Source organism: Microtus pennsylvanicus, chromosome 7 (genome assembly GCF_037038515.1).
Source record: "Microtus pennsylvanicus isolate mMicPen1 chromosome 7, mMicPen1.hap1, whole genome shotgun sequence".
NCBI lineage: Eukaryota > Metazoa > Chordata > Mammalia > Rodentia > Cricetidae > Microtus > Microtus pennsylvanicus.
Genome location: NC_134585.1, coordinates 37,401,125 through 37,428,795, shown reverse-complemented (window position 1 = coordinate 37,428,795; position 27,671 = coordinate 37,401,125). Strand labels below are relative to the sequence as shown.

The 27,671-nt window shown below is 37.5% G+C and overlaps 1 protein-coding gene across 3 annotated transcripts in view; it reads left to right on the top strand.

The window, feature by feature from the left end:
* The window catches only part of Khdrbs2 (KH RNA binding domain containing, signal transduction associated 2), a 393,774-nt gene that overhangs the window by 62,171 nt on the left and 303,932 nt on the right, over nt 1-27,671 (top strand). For all 3 annotated transcript variants that reach the window (XR_012911354.1, XM_075980542.1, XM_075980543.1), the window contains exon 2: nt 17,929-18,056. Coding sequence is in view for 2 of the 3 variants with exons in the window: in XM_075980542.1 (XP_075836657.1) it covers nt 17,929-18,056 (128 nt within the window). In the remaining variant the exon portion in view is untranslated. The remainder of the gene's footprint in view (nt 1-17,928; nt 18,057-27,671) is intronic.

Below are 27,671 nucleotides of genomic sequence, written 5' to 3'. Positions count from 1 at the left end.
AATTGAGTTTGCAACTTTTAACATGATATCTTGGTACATAATGTTATCATGATTGCCTCAGGTTGTGATGGAATTTTAAGGACAGTGTGAAACTGTTAAATTTAGTTATGCATCTTGAGGGACTTGAAATTACTGTATATGATCAGTTCATTTATTATAACCTAATGTCGTGCTTTTGAAAGGAATGTTTCAGGTCTTCCATATTTATTCTAAAGTTTTTGTTTTTATTTCATGAGATTAAAGTATAAATAGTTGCCTTAATTATTTAACGATGTCTTTACAGTGTAATAGTAGTGAAGTAAGTAGACACAGTGATGTTCCCCACAGACCTGCAGAAGTGTATCTGTGGGGAGGGGGGTCAGGGCAGTTTTCCCCTGAGTGTTGTAATATGAAGCGGCGGGGTTGCGTCCCCAAAACCCCAGCCGCCTGCTCTGCTCGGCTAGCTTATGCCCCAAATAATTACACGGACACTGTATTCCTTTAAACACTGCTCTGGCCCATTTCTAATAATCTATGTAGCGCCCTAGGTGCGCTTACCGGGAAGATTCTAGCCTAAGTCCATCCTGGGTTGGAGCTGGGGCATGGTGTGCGTCTTCCCTGGAGCAGGTAGCATGGCGTCTCTCTGAATCGTCTGCTCAGGAGAGCAGAGCTGCGGAGTCTGAGCTCACTTCCTCTTCCTCCTGGCCTTCCCTTCTGTTTACTCCACCCACTTAAGGGTGGGCCTATCAAATGGGCCTAGCAGTTTCTTTATTGCTTAAACAATGAAATCAACAGATTGATATATGACACTCCCACATCACTTCCCCTTTTTCTGTTTAAACAAAAAAAAGGAAGGCTTTAACCTTAACATAGCAAAATTACATATAACAAAACAGTTATCAAGTAAAAGTTACATCAGAAACATTTATACATATAACAAAATTGACCTTAAATCTCTATAAATAAAGCAAAATCTATACTAATGCAAATTATTCATATCTATATCATATCCCCCTTTAAATGTAAAAGAACATTTATAAACCATATTTGGGAACATGGGCGCAGTTTTTTCTCTCCAAACTGCTTCCTGCTGAATGGGGGCGTCGTTAATTAGGTCTTTCATGGTATAACCTGTGTGCTAGTTTCATCTCAGTTGGCAGTTGAGCAAAGCAATTTTCTGAAGATGTTCACAGCAACCCTTCAGGAGGACGTGGTCCATCATACCAAATCGGAATAGAAGAAATCCATAGAGTCTCATCCTCTGTGAAAACAAAAGAAGACTCTCTCCAAAGCATCATATCCTTAGGCCCAAATTCTGAAATCGTAATACCCTTATATCCATTCTGGTTTAGCTTGGCAGCCCATGTAATGAAATGTCTCTCTGTACTTAGCTCCTTCACAGTCAAAAATTTTAAAGAAAACACAATGTACATAATCCAGACTCTTTGTGAATTTTTCATCTTTACGCGGCTTATTTTTACTCTATCACTTTACTTTATTCTGTCTCTTTAAAGACTTTACCTTTTTTTTTTTTAAACCATTAACTTTATTCTCTATATTCTTTTTCTTCTCTCTCCCAAGCCTACGTACATTCATCCAACAGTGTGACTCGTTTAGCGGTCTGAATCTGTCCTATTGTGAATCTGCAATTTTTTACTATCCAGGAGCACTTTTGATTTGCGCCTTTAAATCACTAGGCGCTTAAGAATCTAAGCTGTGACATTCCTAAGTTAACTTTTTGCTTTTTGAGCGTACATCTGTAGACCAGGCTGTCTTTGAACTCTCAGAGATCCTCCTGTCTCTGCCTCCCAGGCATTGGGATTAAAGGTGTTTGCTACTACACCTTGAACTCACAGAGGTCTATCTCCCTCTGCCTCCCAAGTGTTGGGATTAAAGGTGTGTACTAGGACACAAAACAACTCTCTTCCTTTTTTGTTTTTTGCTTTAAGAACTTCAACTTTCAGCTTGCATATATTTTTAACACACTTTAAACCGTTCAGAAATTTTCTCTGTCTTTGAATCTCTCTTTACTGTATATCTCTGTTTTTTGACCACATGAGTCTTTAATTTACCAAGCAATCTCAGTAGGACTAAAGGCGTGGCTTTGACGGCTGGATCCAGCCCATTCCTTAGCTTTCCAGCCTCATGGCTGAGGTACTGGCTGCAAGGTCCCTGCCAGCCAGCGAGCTACAACAGACAACACTCAAGTCCTCTCTCGGTAGCCGGCCCTCCTGCCTCAAACAGTCAGAGTTTGCCCTGGCAGGATGGCCCAGAAAGCCGGCATTTTTAAATGCGCAGCTTTTTTCCTGCTACCGCTGAAAATCGAAAAGCATGCGTTCAGCTTTTCGTCACCACCGTTTAAGTGTTTCGTGGCAGAACCTCTTAATGAGCTGCAGGGATTTGCAGCTGAAGCGGAGTCAGGAAAATTTCAAAATGGAGGACGTACCATTTTGTGCTAGCTCTGGGGCCTCCAGGTAGGAGCGGCACTCAGCACTTTAATTCTGAGACTGAGCGTGCAGCACAGAAATTCTTTTCACCCAAGTAACATCCAAATCTGACACGCAGAGCACTGCGCAGTCTGAAAACACGTCCCTGTATGGCGGCAGGAATCCGCCATGCTCTTCCGCCTGCCTAAGCCTGATTCTGCCTTCTGCCCAGGAGCAGGCGGGGAGCTCTGAGTCATCGTCAAGGTCTCAGAGCACTCTCCTTCTGATCCCAAGAGGGAACACAACATAAAGCCAGAGTTTGCACTGGCGGCATAGCCCCAGGAAGCCACGCTTTGAAATGACACAGCGTTTTTTCTGCTGCTGTTGCCGAATCAGGAAATCTCTCTACAGCACGCCACCAACAAACAGCAAAAATCTGTGTTAAACGCTCTCTTCCTTATTTTTAAGCCTTCTCAGGTTTTTTAAGTAGGTTTAGTTAGCCACACGTCTGGGCGTCATTTGTTGTAATATGAAGCGGCGGGGTTGCGTCCCCAAAACCCCAGCCGCCTGCTCTGCTCGGCTAGCTTATGCCCCAAATAATTACACGGACACTGTATTCCTTTAAACACTGCTCTGGCCCATTTCTAATAATCTATGTAGCGCCCTAGGTGCGCTTACCGGGAAGATTCTAGCCTAAGTCCATCCTGGGTTGGAGCTGGGGCATGGTGTGCGTCTTCCCTGGAGCAGGTAGCATGGCGTCTCTCTGAATCGTCTGCTCAGGAGAGCAGAGCTGCGGAGTCTGAGCTCACTTCCTCTTCCTCCTGGCCTTCCCTTCTGTTTACTCCACCCACTTAAGGGTGGGCCTATCAAATGGGCCTAGCAGTTTCTTTATTGCTTAAACAATGAAATCAACAGATTGATATATGACACTCCCACATCACCTGAGCGATTCACCTTGTGGGACTTCTTATTATCTTTGGTAGCTTTGTTTTATTCTGCAAAATGAACTCTTGTAGGACCAAGCTGTGCCAGAACAGTAGACTGTTCTGGTCACATGAAATCCCCAAGTTAAGGCCTTTGGGCTCGCGATACACAGTGTCTAAAAACACATCCTGAAGAATACCAAGGAAAGGCACAATCCAAGTCTGGCAGAGTGGGCTGGTATACACCTTCCCAGATCTGGGCCACATCATGGGTGTGCACACCCCAGGCCGATCTAATTCCAAGCATGACTTTGTGTAGGGACATTGGTGGTACAGAATGTGTGCACACATGTGGCTTGACCTCCTACAGTACTGCACAGAGATTAGGTGAGCCCAGATCTCATTCTTTTTTAGCATCTAACTCCAAGGGTTTCTAAAAATCTAAATACGATTAGATTGTTACTTGCTTGGAGATATAGCAATTGAAAAGCTATTAATACCAGTACCAATATCCATATGGATTATCTATTCCTCATGATAGGAAAATTGAATTCATTTAATAGTTTGTTAATGTGACATGTAACTATGTATCCTTATGGCAGAAGAGGTTTTATATGCTCTACCACCCCAGACTGTGGGTGTTAAGTGATAGACATGAGACATGCAGTGGTCACAAAGCCTGCTGTGTCTATGTCTAATATGGCAATTTGGCCTATTTCATAGAAGTAAGGAGCTTGGGGTTTATTGATAACACTTGCTCACCTATAAAGCAGAAGAGACCACATTTAAAATAGTATAGCAAATACTTATTTGGTCTATATCTCAGTGTTTTATACACAGGAAACAACACCCCACTAAGCAGTGTTTTCAGTTGATTTTTTTTTTTTTTTGGTTTTTCGTGACAGGGTTTCTTTGTGGCTTTGGAGCCTGTCCTGGAACTAGCTCTGTAGACCAGGCTGGTCTCGAACTCACAGAGATCCGCCTGCCTCTGCCTCCCGAGTGCTGGGATTCAGTTGATTTTTTAACTTACATTTTAAGATCTATTTTCTTTTTTCCCTTCTTTTTAAAATTTTGAATAGAACTTTATTTATATCACTTCTTCCCTTTTCTTCCTCCAGCCCCTCCCATTTCCCCTCCCTCTAACCTCTCCATGTCCCTTTTCTCTCCATCTAAAATTCATAATTGTTACATTATATAATTACAACACTACAATTAGTGTTGTTTGTGGATCTGTATGCCTGTTTTGTACTAGGTTACTACATATGATGCTTATACTTGAGATCGACTAATTCTTCCTCTCCCAGCAGTTGTTAGTTACTTGTAGCTCTTTGTCTAAAGATGGGGACATTTTCTCATTACATGTTAACATACCACTTGGGTCTTGTTTAGGCAACCATATTGTTAAGGTATTATAGGTAAAGATACCCTATCATTTCTAGGATACTACCTCTTTAAAAGGAGGTTTCTCTGTCCTACCCTTCCCACAACCACTTCTAAATAATCACTCAGATGCTTAATATTAATTGCAGAATGTTTGGCTTATTACTAACTAGCTTTTACATTTAATTTAAGCCAGTTTTATAAACCTATACATCACCATGTGGCCCATAGCTTACTGATTCTCTTGGGTGGCTGGATCACATCTCTCTCGACAACCCCATTGTCATTTGGGTGCTAAGTTTTATTCTTCTGCCTAACCTTATCCTACCTGGCTATTGGTCAAACCTCTTTTATTATTAACCAATGAAAGGAATACATATTCACAGAGTATAGAAGGACCATACCACAGAAAATCTCAGCAGACTTCCTTTTCTTCTGTTTCTCATAAACTTTCTGCCCCTTCTTCTACAATGTTATTTAAACCATAGGTACAGGAGTTGTGCTGGAGACATATACCCATGATTTGTTGATCTCTACATTATGGCAAGTTACATTTTTCTAAAACCGTCTCTGCTGCAAAGAGAAGTTTCCTTAATGAGGGATGAAAACTACACTTATATGTAGGCATAAGAATACATTCTAGAATGCAATTAAGAATTATGCAGGTCTGTAAAAATGGTGGTAGTAGATTTTTCTTTAAGATATACGACCTCACTAGCTACGACCTCACTAGCTCGGGATGCTTGGCTAGGTTTTTTTGTCCCAGGCATGATTCTCTTCCTGTTGATCAGGCCTTAAGTTCATCCATTTCCTTTCAGGGTTTGCTGTCCTATACATAATTGTGCTTTAAGATGCTTTGGAGGTGGAGGCAGGAAGATCACTTGAGACCATGAGATCAAGGCTAACAGAAAGCAGTTTCCAATCTGTAGTCTTTGTTACCGTTTCTCCATCTAGTCAGATGAAATTGTTACTTGGCTCAGTCCAGCTTAATACAAAATGCAGGCCAGCCCTCTGTTCTGCACTGATATTTCCTACTGCAGGTGGAAATCTACTGAGTGTTCTTAGCTGAACTCGCCACAGTGGATGTATTATTATTACACATGTCATTCATTTTTACATTCATTCACTCAAGATTTACTGAGTGCTGCATTCCCAAGGGCTTTTGATCCATTCTTTAGCTTAGAAAAGATTTGACAAGTGCTGTTACTATTTCCAATATTACTTTCCATTCTTTCAGAATAAAGAAAGCATTAAGTTGTGCTGGATATTAAATATTCTTTTTTCTAAGGGAAGGATTTTTTTCTTAATGACTATGAAAAGTTTTATTGAAACATTGTTTCCTATCTGAATTTGTGTCATTAAACATTAGTTCATTTGGGAGAAAAATCTAATATGCTTTTATATTCTAAAAAAAAATTGATGTGGCTTAAGAAATACTAAAGAGAACTATTAATGAGAAATGCAAGAGTCAGAATGTAAATGCGGCAAAGTCCAGTAGACTTACATAAATGTTAGAAATGATGCGCAGATTCAGCAAGCTTGTAGGATTTGTGTCATATCTATGCATAAGTATCACAGAATCCCCCTGATCCCCTTATGTTGTCTTATTGCTATTGCTAGAACTTCAAGTACTATATTGAAGAGGTATGGAGAGAGTGGACAGCCTTGTCTTGTTCCTGATTTTAGTGGAATGGCTTTGAGTTTCTCTCCATTTAATTTAATGTTAGCTGTCGGCTTGCTGTATACTGCTTTTATTATATTTAGGGATGAACCTTGTATCCCTAATCTCTCCAAGACCTTTATCATAAAAGGGTGTTGAATTTTGTCAAATGCTTTTTCAGCATCTAATGAAATGATCATATGATTTTTTTCCTTCAGTTTATTTATATGATGGATTACATTGATAGATTTTCGTATGTTGAACCAGCCCTGCCTCTCTGGGATGAAGCCTACTTGATCATAATGTATAATTTTTTGGATGTGTTCTTGGATTTGGTTTGCCAGTATTTTATTGAGAATATTTGCATCAATGTTCATGAGTGAGATTGGTCTGTAATTCTCTTTCTTGGTTAAGTCTTTGTGTGGTTTCAGTATCAGGGTGACTGTAGCTTCATAAAAGGAGTTTGGTAATGACTCTTCTATTCCTATTTTGTGAAACCTATTAAGGAGTATAGGTATTAGCTCCTCTTGGAAGTTCTGGTAGAATTCTGCATTGAAACCATCTGGTCCAGGGCTTTTTTTTGGTAGAGAGGTTTCTGATGACAGCTTCTAATTCCTCGCGTCTTATAGGTCTATTTAAACTGTTCACCTGGTCTTGATTTAATTTTGGTATATGGTACATTTCCCTGTTTGTTCCTCATGGCTTTTAATGTTATAGAGACATTAAAATTGTACATATTAATATACATATGTCTTCTTGCATGCATACATTGTGCAGTATTTAAATTAGGGGAATATGTCTGTGTTTTTAAATTTTTCATCATTTATATTGAAAAGTTTCATTTCCTTTTTCTAACTTGCTGGACCATTATTACATGTCTGCCTCTGTGTCTGCTCAGCTGTGCAATATGAATCAGAATTCCTTTCTAAGTGAAGTGCGTGACCCTTTGAGAGTTTTTTCTGTCCCCTTTGTGCTTTTCCTCTCCCTTGCCTCTGACAATCACCACACTACTCTTTACCTTCTACAAGACCAACTGTTTTGTGTTCCCCACATCAATGGATATGATGCAGTAGTTGTCTCTCTATCCAGGGTCTACTTCACTTAGCAAGACTTCCACTTCCATCACGGCATCACAAATGACCATATCTCATGTTTTTAGACTGGATGATATTTCTTTATATGTATTCCTCTATTCATTTACATCTATTTGCTTCATTTTTTTTAATGTGGGCAGTGCTCAGGTGAACACTGTAGCACAGAAGTCTCTCCCATAGAGTAATTTTACTTGCTTAAGATATCTGCCCAGGTTATTGCGTCATGTAGGTATACTACTTCAATTTATTCAGGCATCTCCTGTCTGTTTACCATGATGGTTGGGTTAAGTTACGTTCTCACAAACTGACAAACTGTGAAAGATTCTCTTTTATCTATATCCCTACCATTCTTTCTGATATGGAAAAACAGTTGCAACAAATGGTAATAGATGTTTTGATTTCAACTTCTTTATTTTTGTATTGGTTGATATGGGTGTTCTCTCTCATGTCACAGCAGTCCCTCCAGATGAAGCCCAAGGCTCAAATGTGAGAGGTGAAATTACATAAAGATCTCAGGGAAACCAAGCAAATGAAAAACATCTTCCTTCGACCACAGATTAGGTAATATTTATTTGGTGTGACATAAAAGATACACACCAAATGAAAAAAAACATATAGGACATATAGTCACACTAAATCAAAATTAAAATTTTTGTGCTGAAAATGATATCATTGATATGAAAAAAAACCTCTAATCTTGTAAAATATCCCTAAATTTTTAACCCAATAAAGGATTTGTGTGGAGTCTAAAGAACTGTCATGATTCACTAATATAGTAATAACTTAATACCGTTATGATCTAACAATTGGCCCGAGCATGTTTCTTTTGGTTGTAAGTATGCCAGGTGCCATTAATGACATATTAATGTACTTAGCTTTATCAATTATTGAAGACAGTCATGGAAACATTTCTCTCAGGGGGCACATCAGCACCAAAGACAGCTGACACACAGAGACAAACCATCTAAAAACAAACATCACCCAGAACACTATGCCTCAGAAGGCTCCACTCTTCAGAATTTATCCAAGGAATAGAAGATCATTCCAGAGTACTGTAGAAGGAACAAGACTTGGAGAGAAGTGTTGGTAAGCATTCCTCAAAATAGACAGTCACAAGAAACAGCAGTTCCTGAATATAGATCATGTCTAATATTCAAGACAGTCAAGATGAGAATTTCGATGTATTTTTTAATTTTTTAAAATTTATTTATTTATTAAAGATTTCTGTCTCTTCCCCGCCACCTCCTCCCATTTCCATCCCCCTCCCCCAATCAAGTCCCCCTCCCTCGTCAGCCCAAAGAGCCATCAGGGTTCCCTGCCCTGTGGGAAGTCTTTAAAAATTTTATACAAGGTTGTTTTACAGTTTTGAAATTAGTAAGAATTTTAGATCTGTTGGCTTCAAAAGAAATGTTTTGTTTCTCCTTTATTTATAGTACAGAATAAAGCCCAAATGGTGGTTTATGCACTTGCACCAAGGAAACAAACAAAAATCCAAACCTAAGATGTCAGATAAGCTTACAGTATAACAGAGAACTGATCACAGCTGAAATGTTTTTCCTTTGGAAATCATATATTCTGACAGACTGAAACATGTGTATATATTTATAATAATTCACTCTTCACTCCATCTGTGTGCTTACATCATAATTCGATATTGTTTTTACTTAAGTCAAGCTAAAGCATTCATGTTAAATGTTGAATTAATAATTCCATGTTGGCATTCATATGTACACATGTACTAAACACACACACACACACACACACACACACACACACACACACACACACATATATATTCCTCTATATACAATTACTTATGTTGTGCCCTAGAGTGTGGTGAATAGGAAGCATGCCATATTCATTCATACTTTTAATAGTCATATTGACATAATAGAAATTGGGGAAATTGTGTTATTTTCTGATGAATGACAATATATTTTAGACAGTTCAGGGAAATTTATTTTTCTACCCAAGGAATGTGTAATATAATTAGTCTCTTAAATTTCTTGAAGATAAGTTAACATAAATTCATGCACACATCTGGTTGTAACTTTTTATAAACTTAGTCTAAGTAGTGAATAAACGTTATTTTATATAATCATTTTATATAATTATCACAATTAAGGCTCAGAAAAGTCTCTTTTTATTTTATGTAAGCCAAGGAACTTAGAGTGGATGTCAGGGGGATGATTTATTTTTATTTCTATACTTTTTTTTAACCCAACATGTTATTTTTCCTACCTGTGCTCAGAAAATAAACACATCAACATATTGTCATAAAGTCATAAATACCAGAAATGGGGATAGGTATTTTCCACTTAATATTGTTAGTTCACATATTATTATCTTAATCTTTTATAGAAAGGGTCTCTTGGAGCATAGGCTTGTCTCAGACTATGTCATGACAGACGACCTGGAACCTCTAATCTTTATACATTTACTTTGGATTCTAAGTGTAAACCAGCACCCCTGGCCTAAAAACTCACTTTTTAATATACAGTACTTTTAAATGTGCCCTTGTTTAATACTGGATGATCTTTTAGTTCAAAATCACCAGGTAGCTTCTTAAATAAAATCATTTCACATAATCATTAAGATATCAGCAATGAGACCATGCCAGGGGTTTTGTTTAAATCACCACTTTCTGATCATTAAAGAGTGTGCGTGTTGGCAAGTTCATTTTGAGTGTACATCACCTCTCATAGTTAAGCCCTTCATAATGCTTCTCATACATTTATGTGATGAAAGCTAATCCACGTTATAAAAACGCTTCTGGTGTTGTGGAAATGCAGATATGCCCGTGTTAATGACTATTTAAAAGATCATCACTGTGAGAATCACATTTTCCAAGTTTTAGTAATGAAAACTGAAGGATACTATTCTAGACCACCGTGTTCACAGTACAGGTTGATGGGTGACTTGATTATATGTTTATCCCTGAACTCATTCACTTTGTTTTGAGTATTGGGAATGGAAAAAAATTAATATATGTGTTTAGGTTTCTGTCTTCATAGAAAACACAATAAATGGGGGAAACAATTATGCACAAACATTGTACTATGATCAAAGTACTCATTTATGAAAATAGAGTAGAAGGCCGAGGTAGAGAAAACTTTGTGAAGTAAGTGTTTAGGGTGAACTTGCTGAGATGAATAAAGGGCAAAACATCTTCATCCCCTGTGCTGTGGACTTGCCAATAGATGTTTTACTTAGGGTATGGGGACCTAATTCAGACTTCCTTACTCAGGATGCAAGGAACAAAAGTATAACGAGGAATGAATTAGACTGGAATGTTTGGTTAAACAGACACAAAAGAGTTAAGAGTTTAACCTTCAAACAGTGAGAGTTAAGTATGTTCTTGAGTAATGATGTAGACAGGGTATAATCATAGCATACACATGTTATAATAGACAGGGTGTAAACTTGATATCTCTTTGATCCCAAGAAAACAGAATACAACTTGAATACATGTATTTTTAAAGTTTGTCTGTTTTTTTAAAGCTTAGTTTTGGGCGTTTCCTCTTTTAGTGGGGGAGAGCATGAAGTTAAGTGGGAAGGAAAGTAGAGAAGTTTTGGGGCACCTGGGAGGACTTGAGCGGAAGGGAAATAATGTGATCAAAATGAAAATATCTTAAAATGTAAATCAAGATTTTATAAACTTTAGCTACTGCTTTCTTCCCATGTTTCTAATGTCACACTAGCTCCCTCAGACCTCTGTATTTGAAATGTGCTGTAGTTGATCCTGACCTATAGAGGTTTGATGAAAAGATAGTACATAAAAATTGCCACCAATATCTTTCCCCTTGTCTTTTGAGAGAGAGAGAAAAGGTGTGGATTTGAGTAGGTGGTGAAGTGAGGAGGATCTGAAAGAAGCTTTGGGAGTGATAGCCTTGATTAGACTATACTGTATGAAAAATTATTTTCAACAAAATTAATAATAAGTGTTAAAATTTACATCTTTCTCATAAATGACAAGGAAGTAAAATTATGGTAAATTATTTTTATGTTGTTTTATTGATTGTACGTTTCCATTTAAAATGAATACACAGAGCATTTATTCTTTTATCCCGAATTTAGGCTCTGGGGTGCCAGTTGCCTGGCTGTGGCACTGATCATGGGAATTTCACATGGAGGTTCTGAAGTACAGACAGAGTCTGGTTGTGCTTCCCACTGTCTTGACACAGGAGTGGGTTGTGAGTGCGAATATGTCGAGGGTAGCTCATTTATAGTAAATTGGTGTAATTTGAAGATGAATCAAACAGCATTATCTCTGTAAATAGAAGTTGATTTTAGTAGTTTATAATAAAAATTCTACTGGCTAACCAAATATTCTTTTTGAAATAGTCAAAAATTGCTTTTAGAAGCCAGGCGGTAGTGGCGCACGCCTTTAATCCCAGCACTCGGGAGGCAGAGTCAGGCAGATCTCTGTGAGTTCGAGACCAGCCTGGTCTACAAGAGCTAGTTCCAGGACAGGAACCAAAGCTAAAGAGAAACCCTGTCTCAAAAAACCAAAAAAAAAATGCTTTTAGACATTTTTATAAAGTTAGATCTTTTAAACATTTATTTTTAATTTTGATTTTCTATGAGCTTAAATTATAAAAACACTGAAACTGACAGTGTTCCTTCCTAAATATATACAATTTTTGTTATGTTTAGAAAAAACTTGTTTTCCCCCAGAATAATCCCACATTCTTTTGTCAAAATGTAGCTTTTTTGCTTTCATTTAAATAGGTTTTAAAAATTGTATTATATTATTTTGAAATGTGTTTGACTTTTAAGTTTGTCCTATTTTTAAAGAAATTTTTGCCTAGAAATTCACGTATACATAAGTTTGCTTCTTTTCTGTTTAAAAGTTAGAACTATGAGTACCTGGCAGAGAATGCATTCATACATCAAAGGAGGAACGGTGCACAAAATGTCCTGAAAAAGTAAACCCCAAGAACACATTCAATATCATTTCATATCAAGATTTTTTTGAGATCATAATATAAATACAACATTCATCCTTTCCCTTTCTTCTCTCCAAGCTCTCATATATACTCCTCCCCACTCTTCTTTAAATTCATGGCTGCTCTTGCATTTGTGTATGTGTAAGTGTATGTGAATGTATACATATACATATATATCTATATGTATATATTCTGTTTTTATTGTTCTTATTCAGTTCATGTTTAGGCAATCATGTAGGTGACTCTTTGTGGGTTTAGATTCCGATATGCCTGGGAGACACAGACTCACAGAAAACTCTCTGATCCCCTGACTCTTACAGTCTTTCTATCGTATCTTCTGAAATGTTCCCTCTGTCTCACATGCAGGAGTTGTTGTAGGTGTTTCCATTGGGACCATAGCTCTGTGCTTTGATTCATTGTCATCTTCTGGAATGAGCTGTACCTGTTTGAAAGAATAAGTTCCTTTGATGAGGGGTAAGAACTATAGGAGTTGTGTCTGTGGGTATGTCTTAGGGTTTCTATTGCTGTAAGGAGACACTATAACGATGACAACTCTGATAAAGGAAAACATTTAATTGTAGTGGCTCACTTACAATTCAGAGATGTAGTCCATTATCATCATGGCAGGAAACAAGGCAGCATGCAGGCAGACATGATGCTAGAGAAGGAGCTGGGAGTTCTTACTTAGTAACTCACAGGCAACTGGAGCTATCTTTCTCACTGGGCATGATTTGAACATATATGAGACCTCAAAGCCCACCTTTATAATAACATATTTCCTTCAATAAGACCACACCTGTTTAAACAAGGCAACAGTTCATTATAAATCCATTGCCTTTGGGGACCATTTTCTTTCAGACCACCACAGTGTAGAAACAGAAATACATAGAATGTAGTGAAAGATTATCCTGGTTTAGTAAGGTAGTGGTTGTAGGTTCTCCTTCAAGATGCATCCATGACTTCACTTGACCTGGATACTACTACGACCTTAGTTTTATAGTTTGATGCTTCTCATTGTTATGGTTGAGAGGCATCATACATATGTAGAACTGTTTGTTGCTTCTTTTCATTGAGAGCTTTAATGGTGCCCTCTGTTACCTTGAAAGCTAATTTGCAGGGAGGATGGTTTCGGGTCAGTTCCAGCTCTAGAGCCTGTGTACAAACATCACCAGCAGGGGCTTACCATCTGCTTCTAGGGGTGGGGCAACCAAGGGTGATAAAAATAGACAGTATGTTTTAGGAGTCCCTTTGACCATCCTAACCAGCAACTCAAAAGAGGGCTTGTCATGCCTGGTGTTGGGGGTTTTTATTAAATGATCTTAGAATCCTAAAAAAAAAAAAATAGTCTTTTTTTTAGGATCTTTTTTAGGATTTTAATTCCAATTCTGTTAGAGGTATGCCCAGACAAACATATGAACTTTTTTCCAGTAGTTGTGGAGGGTAAGAAGACCAAGATCATGGTCATGACAGATTCAGTGTCTGGTGAAACACACTTTCTATAGTGCTTTCTAGCTGTGACAGTTGTCCTCGGCCCTTTCACTATAAGAGCCTTAACTTCATTCATTTGTATACAGTGTTCACAAATCAATCTTCTATCAAGAGCTCAACTATCTAATATAATTCCTCACTTTGAGTACTAATATTTCAACAGATCGAGTTTTAGGTTATATTGCCATTCACATTGTAACTTTTGGGTTGTATGATTTTTTAGTTAACTTAATTCACATTGGTTGTACAGATTGCTTAATTTTTTGTCATTTGTATATGTGCATGTGTTTTGATGAGTCAACAATTACAACTAAAGCAGGCTGGTGTCAGTAAACATAGCACTCAGAAGACTGAGTAAAGAGGACTAGGAGCTGGCTGCCAGCTCAGGCTCCGCAGGGAGACTTTGTCAAAGCAAAAATGATAAATGACATAGGAAAAAAGAACAGTGAAAGCAAAAAATATTGGGAAGAACGACATTGTTCATAGATATGTAAGCTGGCACAGAGATGATGGGAAAGTGTATGAAAACAGCTGGAGATTTACAAGGGTACCAGTAACACTGACAGGGCTTGACAGGAATAGAAAACGTGAAGGGTGGCATGATAGAATACTAGGAAAAAGTCTTATCAAACACACATACATAAACCAATGACAAGGAGAAGCTCTGGAATCTCTACAATGGTGCTTTACATGGAGAGGAAGGCCTAAGGGTAATCCAGAGAGAGGGAAGAAAGACAAATAAATGGCACTATGGGTGTTTGAAAGCCTTATGGAAAAAGTGTACAATTTACAGGAAAAGTACATTTTAAAAGAAACTAATATGGCAAAAAAAGTCTCTGCCACTCTCCATCTCTATAAATTGATGCTGAACAATGCTTATAAAACAAGAAATGAAATTTCTGAAATTCTGCACACAACTAATCTGCACGCATCACCTCAGATATTAAAATTTCCACTAAAATATAAAAATCAGATTAAAACACAGATAAGGATGTTTATAAAATATAATAACACCTGTGGAAATCATATTTAAGGAATTTATATGGCAGTAAATAAAGTAATAAAAGAGCAGAAGCGAAAATTTCCTTGCATTGCTTTCTTCTATAGCCTTCTTTGGATGCCAGCAAATCTTATGTGGATGGAGATATGATAAAGGAATAGTCCTTTGGATTTCCACATCACCCAGGTTCTGCAGTGTTAGCAATGGAAATTTTTGAATGGATATGTTCACTAGCAAACCAAGAAAGACAACATAAAACATAAAAATTTCGTCACCTTCAAGAACTCCTGAGTAAATTGGAAGCATGAGGACCTTGGGGGAGGGTTGAAGGGGAGTGGAGAGGCAGAGAGGGGAGCAGTTAAAAATGTAGAGCTCAATAAAAATAAATAAAAAAGAAGAAGAAAGACACACACAAAAATTTTGCCACCTTAAGACTTAAAACCATTACCCCTAGTATATTAAATATTGTATCCCATAATGTACTGATTGGCATTAAATAGATGCTACCTGGAAATGTGAAATGTTTATATTTCTCTATACACTACTCTCTAATTAGTGCACTTTTGAAATTTATGAGTAACCATGTTCTCTAAATGTTATAGAGCCTATGCCTTAATCATGAAATAAAAATTATGATTATTTTAAGTTGGACCTGCTGTTGCATGCCTGTGTACAAGGTCTTTGGGAGGCTGAGGCTAGACTATCTTATTTTTAAGGCCACTGTGGGATACAGAGTGAGTTCAGGACACTGTGGAATCTCAAAGATCATACTTGAAAGTAAAAATAAATAAACAAAAGAGGGCTGGAGATACACCTTATTTGCCTAGTATGGTACATGAGACCATGTTCAATCCATAGTATGATAAATAATTAACGAACACAGTAAAGAGTAAAAATTCAAATGTTTATTTTAAATATATGAATGCAAATAACTTGAAAACAAAAAAATTAAATAAGAAAAGGGTCTGCATAAATTTGAAATCTCTGATTTTCAAACTGGGCAGGATTTGGTTATACCATTTTGTGGCATTGTGGTTGACACATAATTATTGAGCTATTGCTCACACTGATATGTCAGGGGGGAAAAGATAACAGAGTGAATCTGTCACAAGGACTAAAGAAATAGCAAGAGTTTCAAAGAGAAATTGCAGAATTGTTAAGAAAGAGGAGTGAAAATGGGATTTTATTTAGTTCTTCTTCCTGATAGGAACATTATTAGAATTAATCATAGGATGACCAAATTTTGTCTAAAAACACCCAAACTTGGAGTTTTAGGCGAGGCAAAGTCAGTTTCTTATTGTGACAGACTGACAAAGAAGCCATTCATGTAACAGATTGGGACTAGGTTGAGCTACAGTGTGTCTCATGTTACTGTTCCCCTGCCCAGAGTAAAAATAAAATGCTAGAAAAGCTCAAGTACCAGGAACATTGATCAGAAGTTCATTGTCATCACAGATTATGTTAATGAAGAGCATTTACTTGAAGTTGCCAGTGTTCTGTTTGTGAAAGGATATCAGGTAGGAAAAATCTGAAGAAAGAGCTTCTTGAGACTTAGAAAGCAGTCAGTTTAAAGTTAGCCCTTATTATACTGATGACACTTAACGCTGAAGCAGGACAGTAGAAAGCTGATGCCGACATGTTAAGTAGTAACCAGTACATGTATAACTCACATTTAAATAACTCCGTTCAGTAAGACACTTGGCTTCCGCTGACCCTTTGCTTCTCCATCTAATTCCTGCCTGATTTTTCCAGCCTTAGTATCACTTCCCAACTAGATGACTGGAAATCTGTGAGCCTGGTGCAGGGTATGCCTGTAAGCCCAGCACCAGTGAGGTTGAGTCAGGAGGATCATGAGTTCAAGACCAAACTGATTAACACTGAATGCAGGGCCAAGGCAAATTTAATATGGCTGTCCCCTCCTCCCCTCCTCTCTACTAAAGACTGTCCACTGGCTTCCAAGTATATTCACACACACACACAAAGAGAGAGAGAGAGAGAGAGAGAGAGAGAGAGAGAGAGAGAGAGAGATCGAGAGAGATCAGAAATGATCTCCTGTCCTACAGGATCTTAAATTATCTGTCTGATATTGTTCCAACAAACTCCTTTCTTTGTTGTTCTTCAGCCAATCCAGGTTGCTCTTTGTTCAGCTGCTAGTCTTTCTTGTCCGTCCTCAAGATTTACTCTTTTTTAACATCAAGACCTGAACTGATTTACTCTGATAGGTTTTCCACCCAGACTGCATCCCTTGATTCATCGACACCTTTAGTAGTTTTATCGTATGTATTTCCTCTCCCCACATATTTATGCATATGTTTGTTTTCCTCATTTGAATACATACTGTATGAAACCAGGACCCTTTCTGTTTTCTATTCTATCTCTGGTAGGCATAATAGAGACCCACATTTTTAATGAAAATCTTAAAATGAAAGAATGAATAAGTTGTATAATTATATTTAGAATAGCTTCTCTGCAACATTCTTAAAGGGCAAAATAAGCATTTTCCATAAAATTGGCTAATTACAATCTTTATAGCTCATATGAGCCCTTTAAGATCGATTTTAAGGATGTTTATAATATAATAATATATAATTTATTTTTGCTGTAGTTTAGAACTGGATTGATATTATTTTTAAATATTTTCTTTTCTTAGAAATCATTCCAAGTAAAAAAAAATAATATAAACTTAAAATATGCTTCGCACTAGTCTCTGTTTTCAGGACGGCTATGTGTGTAGGTGTTTTACGCGGTCAGAGGACATAATTTTTTTGTATCTTATTAGAAGCTACCTACGGCAGCTAAGTGGATCATTTTGTTCACAGTAGGTACAGTTGTTTTGCTTTACCACCTATTAGTTACAGTTGACTGAGGTCACCATATAGCAATATTCACATAGCTGATTGCATGGTGCAGTTTCAGCCTTTATCCAAATTATCCAAATTTTATCTAGAATATAAGAAACACTCATCGTACTATGGTGGCTTTTGTTTCATTTCACTGAATTGTGTTTTGTGTTTTTTTTATTCTTTCAGAAATTGAGAAATTTCAGGGTTCAGATGGAAAAAGGGAAGACGAAGAAAAGAAATATCTCGATGTCATCAGCAACAAAAACATAAAACTGTCTGAAAGAGTACTGATCCCTGTGAAACAATACCCAAAGGTACTGCACGCAGCATGCTGTTCATTGTCAGTGTGTTTGCGCAAAATGATAAATGTCTTGGTTTTCATTTGCCTCTTTTTGATAAAAATTTAAGGGTTCGCTGTAGGAATATAACAAATACATGCTACCAAAAGAGCAGGAAAAACTGAAAGTAAAGAGATAAGCTTAGTCCATTTTTATTTTGGATATGGAAAGCATAGTTTCATAATTTAATCATTATTTCAGCAGGGCAATAACTTATAAATTTGTCCAGTTATGCACACAACATGATTAAGTGTGCTTCTAGATTACACACACACATACATACACACACAAACTTATTTTAAAAAATAATAGAAAATATACAATATTAGTTAATCACTAGAGAATTGTTATATTCAGGAAACAGTGTGTTACTGGTCTCTGGGTTTTTATGATCTTGTCTTCTATAGTCAATTTTGAAACTAATTATGGTATTGTTTCCAGTATTATATCTCTAAGTACTTTTGTACTCAGAAGTGATTGATTATAATATAATATAACATATAATATAGCTTTCTTTGACAATGTTTTATGGTCAATACTAATTAATTTCAGTTAATAAAAAGGGTTTTATTTTGGCAAATAAATGAAACATCAAAAATAGTTTAAATAAATCAAGCTGATAATACTTTCTAATGTGTGAATCTAAAGCAAGGACCATATAAATAAGGATTACAGAAATGAATGTATGAATGTTATAGTTTACCAATTGTCTTTTAGTGTGATAAACTGTAGGAGATATAATTAAGTCAAATGCTTTGTTTACAGTCACATAAAATATGGAAAAGGCCATTATATCAAAAAACCATAAAATTTAGCTTTCACATGATATTTTTAAGGAGTGAATAAGTATTGGTTTAAATTTGTTAAATCAGATTTAGTATATTGTAAGAAGTGCATGATCACCGGGAATATGTTTTTGTCATAAATGTCATTTGATTTTTGTGAATATCAAATGGGACCATCCTATGACTTGCGTGAAGGGTTTTAGTGCATAGTAATTGATTATGATAGCAATGTAGGCTATGAAGAAGGAATTAGTAGTTTTATTAACCAGTTATGTTTGCAATAGAGAGTTCTTTCCTTATCTAGTAGTAAATATGGCATGACTTCATACTGTCTCTTGGGATGACACTTGTCAGTCTGGTTTTCTGAAAGCATGACAGTGGAATGCTTCTCTTTTGTCTCTGGCCCAAGGTCACTGACAAAATGGAACGCATTCAGAGACAGAAATGTGTGCGTGTTGTTAATGCTGAATATGAGTCCACAATTGCGCCATAATGACAACTGTTGAAACAGAGATATTACTTGGTATCACATTTTTATATGCTGTACAGTTTCCTAATTAATTTGGCGATTTGCAAAGAAAAAAATTTGGAAATTCTTTTTTGCTTAGATATTTTGGAATTAGAATGCTTAAACTAGGGTTAATATTGGAATGCTACAGAATACATGACATTTGTGCTAAAGAGAAGAAAGCTGGACTATTGCAGGTTTTTTAAACAGTATTTTTGTTGCTGAGAGTGATCTTTAGTATACATTTTGCTCCCTTTTTTGAACAGTGACAGTTTTAATTTGTCTGAATATGCTTATGTGTTTGTGTTGCTTCTCGTGTAAAATGTGGAAGAATTTGAAAGATGATAGCACTAAGGTAGTACTATGTAAAGTAGTCTCATGACAACTCAGGCTTCTGAAAATCCTTAGTCTTTTAAATTACTGAATATCCTGCAGGTCCTTTTAATATTTTCAGTCAATATCTGTTACATTTATTTGCCACACAGATGAAACTCTAGATTCCTTTATCAAAAGAGAGAATACTATGAAAGAGGCTGTCTATTTCATCCTATTCTATTTAGTCACCTATCAATGTTAGCCTATTTTGTTTTTATAACACAATAATAAAATCATATTTCCCAAACACACCCTGTTTTATCATCTTCTATAATCTTTTCAAAACTCACTATATTTATTACAATGTATTGATTCCCTCTGAAGATTTATTGACACTTCTCACAGAATATCAGAAAAAAAATGCATTTTGAGCACTGAACTTTAGCTCATGTACATTCATGGGCTTAGTTACCTTGATGTGTTTTAGTACTGTGACACACCGAGCAGTGACATGGCTATAAAATTTAGCCCTCGATATTAAAATGTGTCTCATCCTTTGTGGTTGGGCTCTCCAGAATGACCTGCATTTTGCAAGACCCTCTGAGACTGTTCCCTTGCCTTGATGCCTGCTGTCTGTTTGCACCAGTAATTAAGGTATTGATGGCACAGTCCTTTCAAACAAAGGGCAATAAAGAACTGTGGGAATTCTTGGGGGAAATGACCTTATCATGACTTTTCTACATGACCTTTTTCAGATAGATTTTGTTTCAATTAGTCTCCAATTTCAGGCTAATTTGCTAAGTTAGTTGAAAACCACAAGGAATTGTAAGAAGCTTAATATCTTAAATTATAGAAACTATATGAATGCTGTTGAATCATTTTAATAATGACTTGATATAATTTATAGAAAATAGGCACGTTACCAGATATTTTAATGGACAGTTTTTATTATTTTGGTGACAAGATTTATATAAGTGTAGTTAGGAATCTTGAGAAGGAAGAGTGAGATGACATTTTTGCTGCATTCTCCACAAGGATAGATAACAGTGTCTGATGTTAATTTGGTTCACTGTAATATCTTTTTTTGTTAAATAATTTATTTAACTTTATTTTATATGCATTTGTGTAAAGATGTCAGAACCTCTAAAATGGAGTTACAGACAGTTATGAACTGCCATGTGGGTACCGGGAATTGAATTTGGGTTTGGAGAGATGTCTCAGCAGTTAAGAGCATTAACTCCTTTCCCAAAGGTCCTGAGTTCAATTCCCAGCAACTACATAGTGGCTCACAACCATCTGAAATGAGATCTGGTGCCCTCTTGAGAAACAGACCTGGTCAGTCATACTCATCAACTTAGATAATGAAGCCAGGTGTGAACAAGTTCAACAGATCCACCACACATTTGCTGCCCATGCATGCATCAACATTGCCAGGGCATAAATTTTAATCAAATTTCAATTTCCTCTGGAAAAGCTGCCAGTGCCCTTAAGTTCGGAGCCATCTCTCCAGCCCCCACAATAATAACTTCTTATTGTCTATATGATCTCAGTAACATCAGAGAACTAATTTAAAATGTGGACATATGGACAAGATTCTCTCTCTCTCTCTCTCTTTCTCTCTCTCTCTCTCTCTCTTTCTCCCTCCCCCCCCCCCCCCGTGTGTGTGTGTGTGTGTGTGTGTGTATACATGTTTATGGAGGTTCGGAAATCAAAGGTGTCATTCCTCGGGGGCCATCCACTATTTTTTAATAAGCATTGTATATATCTTTGCATTTTCAAGGACAATCAGCAATTGTTTCCTGGGGCTCTTTGCAGATCTGAATGGAGATGGTCTCTCCTCCAGGTGCAGCTACCCTGTCCTCTCTCAGCTTGTCAGGTTTATGTTCATGAAGATGAAATGCTCAGCACTAATTTTCCATGAATGCTACCCTAATTTAACAAGTAGTGATTGTGTCCCATGGTTATAGACATATGGAAACAGACCACCACATTCAAAAGCAAACACGTTATGTAGGAGTTTGGTAGCACCTGTATGTATTTTTAAATGGTGCTGTCATGCGGAAAATGACTGGAGAACTAGTTAACCCTGCAGGGAGAGCACCATGTAACACTGACTCTTTTTTTTTTTTAATGAAATATGGAACATATTTGACAAGCTTTTAAAATTTCAATTTAATTCATATCAGTTGCCTAGCCTGTCACTTTTGAATTTAAATATCAGTTGAGAAAATAATGTATGACCTAGATTCAAATTTTATATCAGGACACTTATTCCAATAGGCATGGGAACTGCATTATCTTCTTGGATTTATCCCATTTCCATCAAAATTTAGAGATGTGCAAGGGTACAATACCTTCTACTCCTTTTTTTCAATGACCTTTTCTCTTAGCCAGTGACCTTCATATGCCCTTTAAAGGCTTTGCTTTCTCATTTTGAAGTTTTACTTATTCTCCCCATCTCATATGGACAATAAATTATCTTTTGAGAAAATATTTATTTTTCCACTTTTATTAAAAATAGATTATTTCTCACAAAATATATTCTTCAGTTTTCCCTCCCTCTAACTCCTCACAGTCCTCCCCACCTCCTGTCACATGTGGATCTGCTCCCTTTCTGTCTCTCATTAGAAAAGAACAGGCTTCTAAGGCATAATAATGAAATAAAAGATAAAACAAAAATTATTACATTGGAATTGGGCAAGACTATCAAGCAGAAAAAAAAGAGCCCAAGAGAAGGTACAAGAATCAGAGGTCCACTTCTTCACAAATTCCCATAAAAGCACAAAACTGAAAGCCCATAAAGTATAACACAGAGAACCCGACACAAACTCATGCAAGCCCTGAGCCTGGTGCCTCAGTCTCTGTGAGTTCATATGAGCTTTGGTGGCCTTTCTTTAGAGAACCTTGTTTCCTCCCTTCCCCTCTGGATTGTATTGTCTTCCTGCCTTCTTTGCCCCGGAGTTCCTGAGCCCTGAGGAGAGAGATTTCTTGGAGAACTCCCATTTAAGGCTAAATATTTGAGGGTTTCTACTCTTTATAATGTCTAGCTGCGGTCTCAGTGTTTGTCCCTATGTACTGCAGGAGGAAGCTTCTCTGACGATGGCTGAGCAAGGCACTGCTCTATGCGTGGAAGAATGTCATTAGTATGCATTTTCTTTTTACTTTTATTCATTCATTCATTTAGTCAGTCAATAGTATTTGGTTTTACCCTTGTTACTTAGATATTTGTTCTCTAGTTCTTGCCCACTCAAGCATTGTCAGGTATGGATTCCAACTTGTGAGGTGGATCTTAAGTCAAATCAGGTACTGGGTGGTGACTCCCACCTAACATGTCTTCCAGGCAAGACAATATTGTAGATCAAAGGGCTTGTGTCTGTCTTGGTTTTATGTTTCTCTTTTGGTAGTGTGTCTAGTCCCTTCCTGTGCCAAAGATGCTAGAATATAGGAGTGAAGGCTCTGCGTAGGCAGCAGATTCACTTCTCCATGTTCAGTGAGTTGTGTGGGTGTTGTCTTCAGCAATCGGGGCTTCCTTGACAATGAATTCGTATTCTGAGTAAGTCTTTCAACATTCCTTTTTGTGGGTTTAGCCATCCTTACAAACATGACCTTTTATGTCCTGGAATTTTACCTGACTTTCTTATTTCCTAAATACCTTTGCTCCATTTTAGCCAGTTATTTCCAAGGTATGGTGATACCTTCTTGCCCTTCACATCTCCTCCTTGCACACAAAAAGAATATGTGATGAAATTGTAAACTTGTTTATCAGCAGAAATGTGAATGGGAGACAGGTAAATATGAACGCAGGGACCCATACAAGGTTGTTATGTTGTTTCTGCTACAATTCACGTGTTATTTTCCTAGTAACAAGGCTAAAAATAGAATAGGATAAAACATTTAAAATAGTAAAATAGAAAACTCAGTGATATATGGAGTATTTTTCTTAGAACAGGTGAATACGTAATAAACACTAAGAATTAAGTGGGTTTTTTGTAGGTCTAATATCTTTTATGTATTGTTAAAATTATCTTACTAATGCTACCCTTCCACTTTGATAAATGACTAAGCTGATTCTCAGAAGAGATGTTTTGCTAAGTCTGCCATTATGGGGTGTTATCTCAGATGTCCATGTGCTGTTAGGGGGATAACTCTGTGATTCTGAAGGTTCCTCCTATGCCTATGGTGGGTAACTTGAAAGACCTCAAGCGTCCTAGTAACTTTTCTGCTGCTGTGATAAAATGCCATAACTGAGACATCTTATAAAATAGTGTGTTTGGGGTTAGAGTTTCAAAGGATTAGAAACCATGACAGTATGTCGGGCAGAATGGCAGCAGGCGGGCAGGCAAGCTGGTAGGCAGACTTGCAGGAAGGCAGACATACAGGTAGACTTGCAGGCAGGCAGACAGGCAGACAGGTAGGCAGGCTGGCAGGCAGGTAGGCAGGCAGGCAGGTAGGCAGACAGACAGGCTGGCAGGCAGGTAGGCAGACTGGCTGGCAGGTAGGTAGGCAGGCAGGCAGGCTGACAGGCAGACAGGCTGGCAGGCAGGCAGGCAGGCAGGCAGGCAGACTGGCTGGCAGGCAGGTAGCCAGGCTGGTAGGCAGGTAGGCAGGCAGACAGGCTGGCAGGCAGGCAGACTGGCTGGCAGGCAGGTAGCCAGGCTGGTAGGCAGTTAGGCAGGCAGACAGGCTGGCAGGCAGGCAGGCAGGTTTGTAGGCAGGTAGGCAGGCAGACAGGCTGGCAGGCAGGCAGACAGGCTGGTAGGCAGGCAGGCAGACAGAGTACTGAACCAGGGGTCCTGGGCTGACATTAAGACACAACCATGAAGCAGAAAGATAAGCGAATTGGTTAGAAATTACGTGGGCTTTGGGAACCTCAATGCCTGCTCCAAGTGGCTCATCTCCTCTACCAGATATACATCTTCATTATTCCCAAACACCAGCCAGTCTGCCTGCCTGCCTGCCTACTAGCCTGCCAGCCAGTCTGCCTGCCTGCCCACCTGGAACTTACCAAACTCTCAACTATATGAAGCTTTGGTGCCTTTTCATTCAGAACCACAACATGGTTTGAGCGAGCATTTCTTTCTATGCCTGTTGTAGGTAACTGCTTAGGCCTGGGAGGTTCTTTCACTGTAATATTAGCACATACCGTTATATAATACCCAAAAATTTGATGTCAAAAATAATGAAAAACTTATCAAATAAATTAAAAAGTTGGGGATTAAATGAATATTTTGTCAAATAGAAAACAATGAATTTTCTGTTTTTCATATGTAGATATAATGAAGTATAGAGACTGCTGCTCGTGTTTTCTCATCCTCAAAATGTTCCTATTCTAGAAGATTCTGTTGCATTTGATATTTTTCTTCTATTCCAATAAGTATTTGTGATTTTTTTCTATTCCAATAACTACCTTACAGAAAATAAATTCTCAGTCTATATTACATTCATTGTCTTCTTTTGGTTTCTGGAACAGCATAATTTTATTGTCATTTACATATGGTTATATTTCTCAGATGAGTCTGCTGAATTCTCTACTTGCATGTAACGTCTTATTGTTGGAAACTAAGAAACTGTCCATAATTCATACCTCTATCTGCTCTCATTCTTTCTGTTATTGCATGAATTGTGCTTTTTTATGTTCCACCAGCTGATGGTTGTCATATGACTTCTCTTTCTGGGTGTCTGTCAATTAGATCTTATCACATGGTTATCCAGGTGCAGCAGGTAATAGTGATTTGACAATTATTTAATTGCCTCACTGAACACTTTGGTCGTCTTTAATCTTTCTACTCTGTAGCAGCACAATTACATTAATTTGTTAGGCCACAAATTAAATGTCTCTTGATTCCTTCCTTTCTCCTTAAAATATTTCCTACCATCTAGGTGATTAGTCATTTCTTCAAAAAGAATCAAGTCTCAGAAGCGTGTGCAGGAATGTTGAGGAATCTGAGGAACCTGTTATCCTTTGGGAGGGAATTGCAGTGATGGAATCTTTCTGACAGATCTCCTGTGCAAGTATACTCTGCTGGGGGAATCATGGAAAGGCTTATGTAATACATGATGATCAGTTTCAGGTTACTTCTACATTGCGTTCCTCCCCATTGCCTTCAGAACAACCATACTAAGAAGGTAGGCATTTGATTTTGATTTTTTGTACAAGTCGGGATGGATAGGAGAAATTCTGCCATACAGATGACAGACCTGTTTTCAAACATGCAGACAAATAATGCAGGCAGTAATTTTGTGTTTGAAAGGTCTTCTGTCATTTTCGTTCTCTCCCTCATCCAACAAACTCACTTACAGGACATTTAAGGGGCTGGAAATTATTTTTATCACCTTTTCTATTTTTATTTATTATTTCTGGAGGAAAATAGACAGTTAATGCTTAAGACAATAGCAAACAATTGTAAAATAGAAAATCAGAAATTAATCATGTAGGCCCAGGAAAATAAGCAAGATTATGAAAGTGTTTGAGAAGTACTTTTATTTTACATCGTCTACTGATGTATGGCACAGAAGTAGCCTGCAATTATAAACAAACAACAAACGAACAAACCAAATCCACCATGGAGATACAGACATTAGGAAAGAGAATCAGGTTTCTAGAATTCTCATACTGTTACCATCAAACACAAGTTTCAAAAAAAAAGGATACAAGGCATTTTATATGTATGTATGCATGCATGTGAGTGTGCAAGTGTATATTTGTGTGAAGGAAGAACAGAAAGGAAGCCATTGCCTACTCAAAGAAAAATATGTGCTGGGCAGTGATGCCACATGCCTTTAATCCCAGCACTTGGGAAGCAGAGGCAGGTGGATCTCTGTGAGTTCAAGGCCAGCCTGGTCTACCAAGTAAGTTCCAGGATAGCCAGGACTGTTACGCAGAGAAACCCTGTCTTGAAATAACGAAGAAAAAAAGAAAAATATAAAGATCAGCAGTTAGTGTCCATGAAAATGTTCTGGTAGCTGGTCTAGCCAAAGGATTTAAAATAGCTGCCTTAAAGAACTAAAGCAAAGCATAGGAAATAAACACAATACGTGAATCATTGGAAGTATCAGTAAAGACTCTAAACCAAGCTCTGTCTGGAATTCTACAGCAGAAAGATGTGAACACTTTGGAAATTACTAAGATGAATTCAAAGAAATATATAATCAGAAAACACAACTTTGTGCATACAAAGATGGGGCTGTAGAAATTGAGTCCTTAGGGCTCAAGGGGAAAAAAAGGTAAGGTGAACCTAAGGGGTTTAGGGCATAGAATAAAGCAGACAAAGAAACATTTTAACTACAGAGACGAGGGTACAAGAGAGAGGACGTTTGCTATGATAATAATGGAAAATTCTAAAATTTGACAAAAGACAAAAAAATAAATGTTGAAGAAGAAACCAGAACCCTAGGGAAGATGAACTCAATAAAACCCTCTTCAGGACACTTTTATAAAACATTTTAGCAGGACAGAAAAAGAAATAAGCAGTCAAGGAGAAGCACCTTGTCACAAAGGAGGGTACCTAGTCAGCCGGCCTGCAGCCTTCTCAGCTGCCACTGTAATACTAGGATACTGTGGTCTTCCATCTTCAGAATCTTAACACAAAACAAAAACAACAAAAACCGGTGCCCGGCAAGAATCCTAAGAATGTTAAAGCAAGTAAACACCTACTTCAGAAATGAAGTGGCTAAAATGAAGAAAGTCTCTGGTAAACCAATGCAAGTGCAGGTTTTTTCCCATTAGAGTTTTCTGTAAGAATGTTTGAGGAAATCTTGCAAGTAAAGTTAAAGGCATGTATATAATACCTTTTGGATCTATGAAGAACTAAATAATGTTTCAATAATGATAAGTAAACAAGGTACAAGATAAGCACAATTGCAAGTTTTGGTACTCTCTTTTCTATTTAATTTAATCCCAGATACTTTGGGAATGGAGGAGAGCTATTGTTTAATGGATAAAATTTCCTCTGTGCAGAAGAACAGCACCATAGAACCCAATCA